This window comes from Lates calcarifer, linkage group LG1 (genome assembly GCF_001640805.2).
Source record: "Lates calcarifer isolate ASB-BC8 linkage group LG1, TLL_Latcal_v3, whole genome shotgun sequence".
NCBI lineage: Eukaryota > Metazoa > Chordata > Actinopteri > Centropomidae > Lates > Lates calcarifer.
In genome coordinates, this window is record NC_066833.1 from 5,654,648 (window position 1) to 5,667,459 (window position 12,812).

The 12,812-nt window shown below is 40.4% G+C and overlaps 2 protein-coding genes across 5 annotated transcripts in view; one reads left to right on the plus strand and one right to left on the minus strand.

Moving 5' to 3' along the window:
* The window catches only part of fer1l6 (fer-1 like family member 6), a 26,498-nt gene extending 16,860 nt beyond the window's left edge, over positions 1-9,638 (plus strand). Inside the window, 19 exon segments of the mRNA XM_018660673.2 lie at positions 421-563; positions 673-795; positions 900-945; positions 1,578-1,622; positions 2,358-2,446; positions 2,673-2,801; positions 2,904-3,044; positions 3,162-3,245; positions 3,247-3,290; positions 3,374-3,544; positions 3,731-3,885; positions 4,134-4,276; positions 4,986-5,074; positions 5,160-5,258; positions 6,034-6,154; positions 6,348-6,468; positions 6,571-6,728; positions 6,810-6,910; positions 8,044-9,638. Coding sequence (XP_018516189.1) covers positions 421-563; positions 673-795; positions 900-945; positions 1,578-1,622; positions 2,358-2,446; positions 2,673-2,801; positions 2,904-3,044; positions 3,162-3,245; positions 3,247-3,290; positions 3,374-3,544; positions 3,731-3,885; positions 4,134-4,276; positions 4,986-5,074; positions 5,160-5,258; positions 6,034-6,154; positions 6,348-6,468; positions 6,571-6,728; positions 6,810-6,910; positions 8,044-8,230 — 2,189 coding nt within the window. The 3' untranslated portion in view covers positions 8,231-9,638.
* The window catches only part of si:ch211-67e16.4 (uncharacterized), a 6,647-nt gene continuing 2,834 nt past the window's right edge, over positions 9,000-12,812 (minus strand). For 3 of the 4 annotated variants that reach the window (XM_018660684.2, XM_018660687.2, XM_051068124.1), the window contains 6 exons: positions 12,702-12,812; positions 12,241-12,328; positions 11,838-12,043; positions 11,610-11,696; positions 10,928-11,006; positions 9,000-10,495 (listed from right to left, as the gene is read on the minus strand). The exon at positions 12,702-12,812 is cut by the window's right edge and continues 39 nt beyond it. In XM_018660684.2, coding sequence (XP_018516200.1) covers positions 10,353-10,495; positions 10,928-11,006; positions 11,610-11,696; positions 11,838-12,043; positions 12,241-12,328; positions 12,702-12,812 — 714 coding nt within the window. In that variant the 3' untranslated portion in view covers positions 9,000-10,352. The remainder of the gene's footprint in view (positions 10,496-10,927; positions 11,007-11,609; positions 11,697-11,837; positions 12,044-12,240; positions 12,329-12,701) is intronic. The other variant, XM_018660688.2, reaches the window with a different exon arrangement.

Here is a 12,812-nt window from a genome sequence, read left to right on the forward strand (position 1 = left end):
AAAACAGTAATTTTACTTTGTAGAACACAGGAGTTGCTAATCTACTGCAGCTTCGATCAGTTAGTTTGTTTATGTTACTGTGAGACTTTCAGTGGTGGGAGATGTATCCTTTACTTATGTTAAAGCACCGCATAACAAAACAAAGCTTAGTTAAGGCAGTGGTACACCAATTCACAGCTTCACACACCGATAACACATCGGGGGAAAAGCAGGGGTCAATATCTTACCCATGGATACTTTGGCATGCGGACTGGAGGAGCCGAGGAACCACCAACCTTCTGATTGGTGGGGAACCACTCTACCTCCTGAGCCACAGCCACCTGTAATGTCAGCATTGTATTATGGACAGAGCAGTCACAGACTTTGAACACTAATCCACATTAGTCTATGCCATGGCATGCTTTGTCTCTCATCCACTAGGACCCTTGCAGCATCCTGGAGAGCCCAGTACTGCTGTAGCAATAACAGATCAAGATTTCCTTATCACTGTGGAGGATGAAGCCCCTCCTCCAGCCCCGCCTCCAGCCCCGCCTACCCCGAAGCAAGAAACCAGGAAGAAAAAGGTGAAAAAGGTTGAAATATGTGTCCATAGAAAACACAAGTAACAGTCTGAATGGATCACACATACCACTGTCTAAATATTCTTTGCATGTCTCTATGTTTTAAATGTAGGAGAGCGGCACAAAGAGCACTCGTGGGCGTTCCACCAAGCGGAGGAAGCGAACTATTGCTGACGAATCAGCAGAGAGTGTAATTGACTGGTGGTCCAAATACTATGCGTCTGTAGAGAAAGAGGTACAGTAGCTCTGATTGTTGAATTCTGTTGTAAAAGCTTAAAAATACAACAAGAAGTATTAATAAAAGGAAATTGTGATCATCTGCACACATTTGTGTTCCAGGCTAAGCAGAAGGACGGCTCCCTAATCCCCCAGGTCCTTGGAAAAGGTAAGAACTCCTCTCATGTTACATCACGTCTCCCTTGGTCTGACGTCACTGCATTTTAGTTTGTTTGGGCAAAACTGAGCTCTGACCTTTCTGTGATCATTCATTTTAAATGTCAATACAACTGATCACAAAATAAATAATAAATTGTTGTCATTAAAGGGGTACTTTTACACATATCCAAGTTTGTTTACAGGGCGGGGGGGGGGGGGGTTGTGTCACCAGTCTATTGTAAGGCTGACATATAGAAACAACCATTCTAAAAAGGATAGTATCTCACAGTGAAATTATATTTTATGCTCTAATATCAGATGCATTAACATGTCTACGTGACTCAGACTAAAGTGTAGCGCAGGTCTTCACAGAGAACAGGAGAGAACAGATGGAGGTTGAGAGTCAGCAGAGTTTCCAGGCTGTGTCTGACCCACTCCTGACCATATGTGACTGTGATGCAAATCTGCAACCAAAGAAAAAAAGCAAGATCAGCACTCTCAATAACTGAATGTAATGATATGATGCATGTCACCACTGATACTGATTTGTAGAAAGACATAGATAAAAATGTAAGTAAACTGGTCTTTCAAAGGGTCGCCCACTTTGCCCCTTACCCACACACACATTGTTGTGTGTTGCAGCTACGCCGTTCCACAGCTTGCTCAGCGATGGAATAGACAATTTGGGTAAGGACAAAGACCGAAAAAAGTTGTGTAAATAAAGGCAACAGATCATTTTAACATTAGACTTTTTTAAAACTGCCTGGGAGGAAATCTTCTGCTTGGCCTGACTGAATCTTGTTGGTTTCTGTGGTACAGCTGTGGATCAGATGTAGGCAGCTTTGTTTTTTTGGCTAATTTAGGATGTTAGACTGTTGACACAGTGGATGTTTGGCTCAGTCACTGCATGATCTGCCCTGCAGCTACTACTATTACCCTCCAGCTTCTGCTTCTTGAGATACTTTAGCAGTGGACAAAGCTGCAGTGGCCACTTTACCTGATGATGTTATTCTAAAGAAGTGCTTCCCAAAGTTGGGGTTGGGACTGACTACTTTGACTGACGTGATCTGCTACTAGCCTATATTAAATTACTATATGGTTGTCAGGCTGTTGTGTTGTTTTGTGTTCTCATTATGCCTGTGTTTGGAAAGGCCTATTAGTGCATGTTTGTATGCTTCAGCCACCCTAAGTGATAGTGGGGGTCGTAAGTTTCTGGCACTGTTATTTTGTTGGTTGGGGACTGAAAAGTTTGGGAACCCCTGTTCTAAAGGGATCAGCACAGTATTCTTTAATGTTGAGGTTTGCAGCATTTCTGGCAAAGTCTCCTGAGAGGACAGAAACAAACAAATGTTAGTACTTTTTATACTATAACAGGTGGTTTGTGTCAGCATTTCTCATTTCATGTTTTGTTTGTTTTATCAGTCTCAGATGGAGACAAGAAGAAACAACATAAAGGAAAAGGAACCCTGGAGCAAAATCTTGGTCTGCCCACTAAATTAGCCACACTCAAGGTAGAGTTCACAAACACCGCCATTCCAATAGGATCACAGGAGAAACTCAGTTTTATTATCAAATCAGATTTTTAGAATGAAAGTTTTTTTTTTTTTTAACAAACCCAATATCTTTTTTTCAAACTCACTCTTAACACACTCATAACATTTTATTTTGGTATTGAGATATATATGAGAGACAGAAAAGTTTAGTGAAGTAATGCTGGTAACCTCCTGCTTTCTGCAGCTGTACGACAGGGAGCTGGAGGTAGACTTTGGGCCATTTGATGATTGGGTGAAAACATACGAGCTGTTCAGAGGGAAAGCCAATGAGGAAGATGGGGCGACTGATGAGAGGTTCGTTGGCAAATTTAAGGTGAGACATTTAAAGTCCTCTTTGGATGCTATTGTATCTTGGGAACCACTAACATATCTTCACAACTGATCTATTCCATTGTGTGCTTATGCTTCTCTGCAGGGGCGATTCTGCTTGTATAAGCTTACAGAGGATGAGGCAGAGGACTGGGATGAAGTCGCAGACTCTGGGCACTTCAGAGTCAGCAGAGGAATCCCTTCCAATGGCTCCGTCCAAGTCCTCATACGGGTTTACATAGTCTCTGTGAGTGATGCTCTATCTGGACCTTGTCTTTAAATAAGTCTGAAGTCTTTGAGGTGTCTAATGTTGCCTTAGTGCGATTTTACAAATGTTTTTAAAAGTTCTCTCCTCTCTGCCCAGGCATCTAACTTGCACCCCGCTGACCCTGATGGGAAGGCAGACCCTTATATTGTTCTTCGCCTTGGCAAAAATGAAATCAAAGACCAGAGACAACTACATTCCTAAACAGCTAAACCCTGTCTTTGGAAGGTAAATAACTGACTATATGTCCAGTGTAGCTGAGCCCCATATTTCTGTCACACAGCTTCTCAAGCTGCTTCTCCTTCTTCTAGATCTTTTGAGATTCAGGCTAAATTTCCGCAGGAGTCTCTACTGTCGGTGCTAATCTATGACTATGACTTGGTGGGAGGGGACGATCTGATAGGAGAGACACGTATAGACCTGGAGAACCGGTTCTACAGCCAACACAGAGCCACCTGTGGACTCCCTACAGAGTACAGTCTGTACGTGTGAGAGTTTGCTCTCCTTCAGCTTGATTGTTGACTTTCTTTTTACATTTCATCTGGCTGTTGCCATTTAAACCTGAACAAACAATGTCAATTAAAGCAGAAAAGATTGATATGTTTGGAGAAACATATCCAAAGCTTTTATTAAAACCTAACCACTCTCCCCCTCTGTTGGTCTGTCAGTGATGGTTATAATGCCTGGAGAGACTGTCTGAAGCCATCAGAGCTGTTGTCTAAGCTGTGCAAAGACAACGGTCTGGATGGTCCTCATTTCAGACCGGGACGTATCACCGTGGCGGACAAAATCTTCACTGGCAAAACTCGCTTCATGGTTGAAGGTACAGTGGACAGACTTAACTCTACTCCTGGTATGAGATGTGGATTATCTACATCCTGAAGTGGCAGAGATCTGCAGTGAGCCACCTTGTTTAAGCTGTCATTTACCTTTTCACTGGATATTTAACAGTAGCTTCCTCACTGTTTTTATATGAAACAATGGTCAATGATTAAGGTTCATATTTGTACCTTCTGCTGTGTGTGTGTGTGTGTGTGACATTAATGAAAATGATGTGTGCAAATGTTCCAGACCAGCCAGTGGAGTCCTATGAGCACTTGTCTCTGAAGATCCTGCACCGCTGGGCTGAGATTCCAGCTGTTGGATGCAAGCTGGTACCAGAACACATCGAGACCAGAACTCTATACAACAAAGCCCGGCCCGGCATGGACCAGGTAGGCCATAACATTAACTAACCAAGCACATGGCACTCTGCATGGCACTTGTAACCCAAACTATTTTCATAAACTCATCATCATTTTTAACAGGCTGAAAAATTGTTTTAAAACCGTGGATATGTCTTCAAACGTTGAGCCCAAATCCTTCGGAATAAAAGCTTCAACAAATATCTAACAAAAAATACTTTTATTTGGAATAGAAACTGCTGATTATACATTACAGGACTTTTATTGGCTTGTACTTATACTGACAGCAAAAATTATGTTATTAAAAAATCTATACATATATATGTAAAATACATTTTGTACATTAACAATCACCGGAATCATCAGAAAATGTGTGACACTTATTTTATACGACACATGTATTCATCCTAAATAACAGCAATTTCTACCAATAAACTATGAATATAAGACAGCATTATCCTGAAGGTAAAAACCTGAGGTGTACTTGTTGTTGCTGATGGTGCACGTCTACACCACAACTTACACTTTGTTTAGTGGAACATTATTTCCTCAATTTTCTGCTGCATTTACAGTATATCACTAAGATCAAATTCTGCCCAGTCAGTACTGATACTCAGCAGTGGCCTTTCAAGATGTTCAAGTGTACATATCCCTCAAGGATGAAGACGAGCAGCTAATATAAGATAGCAAACAATTCTTGATGTTTCTTCTGTGTGTGTGCGTGTGTGTGTGTGTGTAGGGTCAGCTACAGATGTGGGTCGACATGTTTCCCATGGACTTGCCTCATCCTGGACCTTCAGTGGACATTTCACCTCGAAAACCAAAAGGGTGAGAATTGTCTGTCTCTCATGATTAAAACATTTTTTGTTTGTTTTTTGCAAAGGGCAGCCAACACTCAACTGTGTGTGTTTAGGTACGAGCTGCGAATCATCATCTGGAACACAGAAGATGTGATTCTGGAGGACAGTAACTTCCTGACTGGTCAGCAGTCCAGTGATATCTACATCAAGGGGTAACAACAAAGTGATGATATGGTGATACTGAACATAAATTTCTTTGTCCAGGAAAAGTTTAACTTATGCCTCCTCTAGTGCATATCTGACCCTGTTTACTGATGCATTTTCATGTTAAAAAGTCTTAGAACATATTTTTTAGGTGAATGCAAGTTTCCCAAGAGAATGCAATTTTGGTACAGAATGGAAAATAATAGTAGAATACAAAAGTAGAAGTTTTTTTTTAAATATCCCAGTCCATTTGTAGGGCTGACATTTTTTATTTGAGTTTTTTTATGTCACAATATCAGCCTCATTTTCTTTTTTCTGTTTTTTTTCTCACAATGCGACATCAGCCAATACAACAGGCTGATATTTCTACCAATAGTAGCTTATCACAGATATAACAGTATTGATGTATGTGTTGGCTGAAGAAATTTCATGACAGCAATGCCAAAAATATGTTCAGAGACAGTGTTGCCGTTAGTTTGTCCACCAGAGGGCATTAGCAACTTTATTTTCCAATTGTAAAATGTCCTGCTCAGTACACATTGTCAAGTATCAGCAAAGGTCATTATGTACACCTGAAATACCAACAGAAAATAACAACAAACAGTCATATTTGTCATGGCTTAAATTACATTGAAGAAACAATATTAATACAGAATGTAGTATGAACATATGCAACACAAACTCCTACCACAAGATGTCGCCTTTTAGCCTACTCCAAAGAATTACATCCATATGTGTGAAACATCTCTGTTTAAAATAGTTAGTCTTTCTCTGTCTCTGTAGTTGGCTGAAAGGCTTAGAGGATGATAAACAGGAGACTGATGTGCACTACAACTCTCTGACTGGAGAGGGAAACTTCAACTGGCGCTTTGTCTTCCCCTTCAGCTACATGCCTGCTGAGAAGGTACTGATGGATAAATAAATGCAGGTTCAAACCTGCTGCACCAATGTGAACATGATCCAGAATGCCTAGCAGCTCAGGTTTTTTGGCAGAGCAAAACAATATACATATATACTTTTGATGAAAACATTCTTAATAGATAAAGATATAAGTGAAATAAATCACACCTGCTTATACTCTCCTCTCTATATCACAGGTGATAGTGGTGAAGAAGAGAGAGAGCATTTTCTCTTTGGATAAAACGGAGCAGAAGCTTCCTGCCATTCTCATTCTGCAGGTCTGGGACTTTGAGACGCTCTCCTCTGACGATTTCCTAGGTGAGAGTGTGTGTGTGCGTTAATACTTTTCCATGTGTATCTGTATTTCCCTATTTGTATATTTGACTGATTAAGTGTGTGTTTGTGTGTGTGTGCATGTAGGCACTGTGGAGTTAGACCTGCATGGCTTCCCTCGTGGGGCAAAGTCAGCCAAGTCATGTAAAGTGGACATGTTGACGGACGGGACAGAGAAAATCTCCATCTTCCAGCAGAAGAGAGCAAGAGGCTGGTGGCCCTTCAGCAAATCTGGAGAGCTGACGGTACATCATCAAGTCACACAGACTGACAGCTTCAGCACTTGCTGAGACTTTGACTGACAGACTTTCCTTTCAATCCATCAGGGGAAAGTGGAGGCTGAGTTCCATCTCGTGACGGCTGAGGAGGCCGAGAAAAATCCTGTTGGCCGAGCCCGTAAGGAGCCAGAGCCACTTCCAAAACCAAAGTAAGAGCAGCCAGATGAGCATTCTGGTGGTTATCCTCTTAAAACAAGTGCAAGACCACCTTACCTTTAGGCAGATTTTAAATTAATACTTAAGTATTTTGGAAAGTTTATTAGATTATTTGTATTTTTGGCAGTGGTTAAGATAAGAAGAACTATATCATGTCTGTAGTAGAGCCTGACTTGGATTTTGGATCCCTCAAATTTAGTTATTGAGGGTGGAGTATGGAGAGTGTGTCTGAATCAGATTTCACTATGTGCGCATGTATTTATTTATCTTTGGCTTTCCATTATTTTAATTTCTTGTTATAATTATCGGCTAACGCTAATGCCAAATTGTCTATAATTAGCTTCAAATCAGTCCTGAAGGATAAAGGAATAATTCACTTATTGCTTTCTTATCAAGTCAAAAGATTCTCCTACCAGCACATCTAAAGCTCACCAATGAACACAATATATCTCATTTCTTTAATCTGTACAAAAACCAAAGCATAAAAATGGCGATCTGTTGTTAAATATTGTTTCTTGGCTGATGGAGAGACTTCACTGGAGTTTTTGATGGTTGTCCAACAACCTCACGGTGACAATACTTGAGACAGTTACTGCTACAGCTAAGAACCTCCCTAATGTAACCCCCCCCATGTAACTACAAATTATTTTTACACTTAAATTTCTGTACGGACTGAGCAAACAAGACATTAAATATTGATTAGTGAGCAAAATTTTGGAGAGAGCCAGGCTAGCTGGTTTCCCGTTTCCAGTCTTTATGCTAAGATAACTAGTTACTTATGTACATTTATAGTTCAGTGGTTATGAGCCGCTGATGTTAGCGGTTCTTAGCTCCAGACCAGCAAAGCATTGGTGCCACTCACGAACCAGTTTTCCTGGCCGGGAGCCAGTTCAAAACAAGATTAGGAACTGGCTCCGAACAGGCCCTCAAACTACCATGGTGGAAGGTGTTTATAAACAACTTTGGCCAAGTCCTACTTGCGCATTGTATGTGTGTATTTAATGTGTACACAGCATCATATAAGTCTTGATCTAATAGTGTAGTTGCCATCTTTCTCACTTTTATAACAGGACAAAACCCAGATGACTTAAGATGTTAAAAAACTGTCACTGTCTCTCTCTCACAGCCGTCCAGACACCTCCTTCTCATGGTTTGTCAATCCATTCAAGTGTTTCTTCCATCTGGTGTGGCGAAGCTACAAGAAATACATCATCATCGCCCTGATCCTGCTCATCACGCTGCTGTTCCTCGCCTTGCTGTTCTACACACTGCCAGGAGCCATCTCTAATAGGATAGTAAATCCACGCCCCTAGACTACATCCACAATGCAATTCTTAACATCTGTTAAAAATGATGATTGGCTTTTAGATGTTGTAAATCCCATGCATCCATTATAGCTTTTTGATCTTGTTTGAATAAATATCTGAGAGCCATAGCGAACTGTTTACAATAAGAAAAATCCTATGTTGCAAGTTTACCATCAAACTTCATTCCTTTACTCACCAAGAACTGTCTCCAGCAGTGGAATGCATGGATTTTTTTCAAGTCTCAAAGAGTTATTGATCACTGTAGTCATCTCTCAATACTAGCTGTGAAAATATCCCCTTGCTGTGCCACTTCACAGTACACTGTTCTTGTTCCATACAAAAATGGATTTCGTTCAGTCAAAGCTAATATAGATTCCTGACTTTTTTATTACAAAATCTCCTCTTTGACCATGTTTCTTTGCTGAGCCACCACAGATGGATACATAGCCAAGACTAAATAGTGTTAAAAAAACCTGCACATGTCTACCACCATGACAATGTGACTTTGATTTGGCTTGCACCTACTGCTTCAGATGAACCACAGTACCAATTTTTACATAAGACGAGGACTGTGGATTCTGTCCCCCATCACAAAGGAGTTGCTTTCGAGCCCTTGTAAAGAGAACTGATGATTACGGCGACCAGTAACTTTTTCAACATGCTGTATAGTTACCTGAGTGTTGCCATGATAGAGATTTTTAAAAAATCTGAACCTATGCTTTCAGCTTGTCCTCATAATACATATGATCTGTTAAAGAACAGTTCAACACAGTGCTTACTTTAGTTGCATTTATTATAGCTTAACAAGGTATCAAGTCTTCTGATTTTTATCTGGTGATTCTCAATCTCCTGTTTACTCTGCGAGTTTGCCAAACTACAAAATGAAACGTTTTTCTTGATAGCAGCCTTGACATGTTTCTGGCAAGTCATTCTCTCTTACAGTTTCACATGCACTCAAAGAACATGTAGATAAATTCTCCCTATAGCAGTACATTTTAGTCAAATCAAACAATTTTCAAAGTAAAATGCATTAAACATGATCATGTACACAAGAAATACAGCAAAGTGCTTCTGAAGGTTTATACATGTACACACTTACATACATTGAAATCCAAAGTACTGATTTTAAATAATTTATGTTTCCTGTGTATGGGAAAATTTATTTATTTAAGATTCTGGATTCTGAAGTGTTTTTATTTGAATGCATTACATTTTATGTATGAGTTTACAGTAACTTTTGGCCTACTGATACTGGATTTGTAACTGATGTAAAATGAGAGTAAAATATTTCTTACAAGTATATAACAGCAATGATAAGGTGCTCTGATTTTTTTGTCTGTACATAATGTATGGGTAGGGATGACCTGATGAAGATCTGCCTTCTATGCTCAGTAAAGGAGTGAACAAAATTGTACTAGGCTATGCTTTTATTTTGTTGTGAATGGAAGATCAATGTAAGGCAAATAAATTAGCTGCAAAATCAGGCCAAAAGTTTCAAGGATAAAGTGCTAGTTAACTTAGCTCGTTGGCTAATTTACTATGAAGAAATTAACTAAGCTCAATTAGCTAACAACTAAACATGCCTGAATTGGTGTTAATTTTGGCACCTGGTTTTGATTTAGTCAACAAAACCTGAAGACATTTTGGTCTTATTTTTGTCATACATTTTTAATCAATTATTCTTTTTAAAGTTTTGCAGAAAAGGCACTGTTTACTTGTTCAGACACATCATTCTGCTCTGCAGTAATACAACAGACTGTCTCTTCTCATTGCTACATATCCACTAAAATAATGTTTGTTGTCTGGGTTTAATGTCTGTTGTTACTTGAATATTTTGCATAAAAATGCTCACATTATAGTTTAGCTTTTATTCACAGACGAAAATGAAATAAATTTTATCACCATTTGTTTTTGTCATGAAAAACAGGTTGTGAACAAATATTTTTCATTCAGGTTAACACTGGGCTGCATCACCTCTCCAGTGCCAACTACATTCTTAAAATCTCAGTGCACTGCGAGATGTCCGCATCAGTTAAAGAGATATTCTGCTGAGACAGGCTGACCTGCGGGCAGGATGAAGATGATGTTGATGTCACAGTATGCTGATGTGCAGCCATGCTGGGGCCTCTCAGAGTAGAGACGAGGAAGGGGTGGAGGTTATGAAGGGGAGAGTGGTAGAGATGCTGTTTGCTGCTAACATGTTGTTGTTGAGGAAGCTGCTGGACTGAGGCAGCATGGAGCTCTGTCTTTGATGACTACTGGAGGTGGAGGCTGAAACACAAGATGACAAGTTACTGGTTAAAAACATAGGAAATGGTAAGTGGAACCATCTGCTGACCCTCACTTTCCTTAGCCTCCTTGAGGTTATCTGCTTGCTTTCCTCACACATCCACCTGAACTGAGCCAGTTGCTACGTCTACACTTGAATAAATTTGTGCAAGACCAGATCATGATATATCTCACCCTCGTGCATTAAATATGCAGGATGCGCCATATGATATAGTATCTGCTCATTTTCCCGAAATATCAATCAGCATAGTCTCACACAACACACATGCATCATCCTAATGTGTTGAATGGTGATCCAAAAATGGGAGTTTCTGTACTGTATGTGGCCAAAGTGGTCTGCTTTACAAGCAGAATTCAAAACTGTGTGACTGGGGAATGATTCAGGAAAACAGTTTATAAAGCATCTCATCTTACCACAAGATGCTCTGAGCTCCTGATGCTGGCTGCTGACTGGAAAGCCAGTCTCTGAAAGACCAGTAGTGCCACTTTGAGCCTAAGAGTGAGCAAGACAAAAAATTGCAGGCTTTACAGGAAGGTCTCATCCGTGTCAGAGTTTTCCATAAGCACCAGCTGTCAGCCAGATGGATGGATAGTGGAAAACCCTGTTATGTAAATGACACTTTAATGTAACTGGAAAGACTTCTAGTGAGTCCTAACTGGAGAGTAATAGTGAAGTCTGCGGATAGCAGCTTACTTGTTAATTATTCAAACTAAGCCATGTAGCTGATACTGTACAATTAGGTGATGCATTGACCATGAAATATTAAGTAGGATCTGCCGCTGTTATATAAGTGAAGGTATCACTTACTAGCTTAAGTGCAGTCACTTACGTAAAGTTGTGTGGAGCCCATATTAACATCTCTTGCACAGAATGAACTAAAATTAATCACTGAATGCCTCATTCAAAACACAAAACCTAAAATAGGAATTCAAAAGGAATTTTTGGTCTGAGTGAGACAGTTTTAGACATAAAAATTTCAATTTTCTACAGTGAAATCAACTAAAATCAGACACTTTCTTGTGTGAATAAAGGCATTGTATTACTCTACATAATTTAATCTTCCCTGTGTTAAAAACATACAGTGTCATTACTGACCTGAGCCTGGTTCAGACAAGCCTGGAGCTTCCTTTTTGCCCTCCATCTGGCCACTCTCAATCTGGTCTTCTCTCGACGCTCTCGCACCTTCAACACAACATCATTATCATATTTTATTAAGTACAGGAGGACATGTCCTTTTAAATGTTTTTTAATATCACATGGATTATTATCATTAGAATATTTGTAGGGAGGGAGTCTGCCTTGAACACTTTAAGGATGACTTACCAGATCAGCCAGCAGTGGCTGAGGCAGCGTTTTTTCCAGCTCTCTGCGTCTGTTGAGACTTCGCCGGCGGAGCTCATTCCTGCGCAGTTTGTACTCTTCATAAAGGCTGAGGTCTTTAGTCCAGGGCCGCATTGCTTGGCGGGAGGGGATGCCAGATGGTAAGGCCACCATCGGTGGCAGGGAGGCAGCTGGCTGAAGCATCAGGTCTGAGAGCAGACACATAGAAAGGAATGAGGGGCTTTTTTGACAAATGAAACTACGTACAAATTACAGGTTAGCATAGCAGTTATCCATACTGATTTTTGGCTGGGGGAAGTAAACTCAGCTCCTTGCCCTGGCCATGCATAATAACTTCAGACACATGTGCTCATCTGTTCACATTCACACATACAGATCTACTCACAGGTGCCTGGTCCAGCTGAGCTGAAGGTTGCAGCGTGAGTTTTCTGGCTTGCTTGAAGTCCTGACCACTCTGTCACTGAACTTTGAGCCTGAAGGAGCAAACAAAAACATTCATTCTCTTCCCACAGTGTTTTGGACAATGTATGATATTTAGTGCATACCAGGAGTTCTCTTATGATGAGATGAGGTATTTTTAAATTCATTTAGTTTAGCTTTCCTGACTTTTCAGACCTTTCTATCCTAAATCAGAACTCATTCTGTCCTGTGGTTATGGTCAAAGGGTAGCACTGTGGTTGCACTACGGTCAAATTCCTACTCCCCTAAAGAAACTATTGTGATTGTGATTAAACTGATTGTTTAATGCTGATGTAAAATAGTTGTTGAGGCAACCATCTCATATTTTCAGAGGGACTCAACTCAAGGGCTGACATTCCTAGATTTGATAATCATCTCTAGCCTCACCTCTGACTCTGAGACACGATCCTGCTGCACCTGGCAGTCCAACAGTACGGTGGCTGTCACCTCTTGCTCTTCTTCGGGCTCCTCCTTGATACAGATCACCTCTTCCTGCTG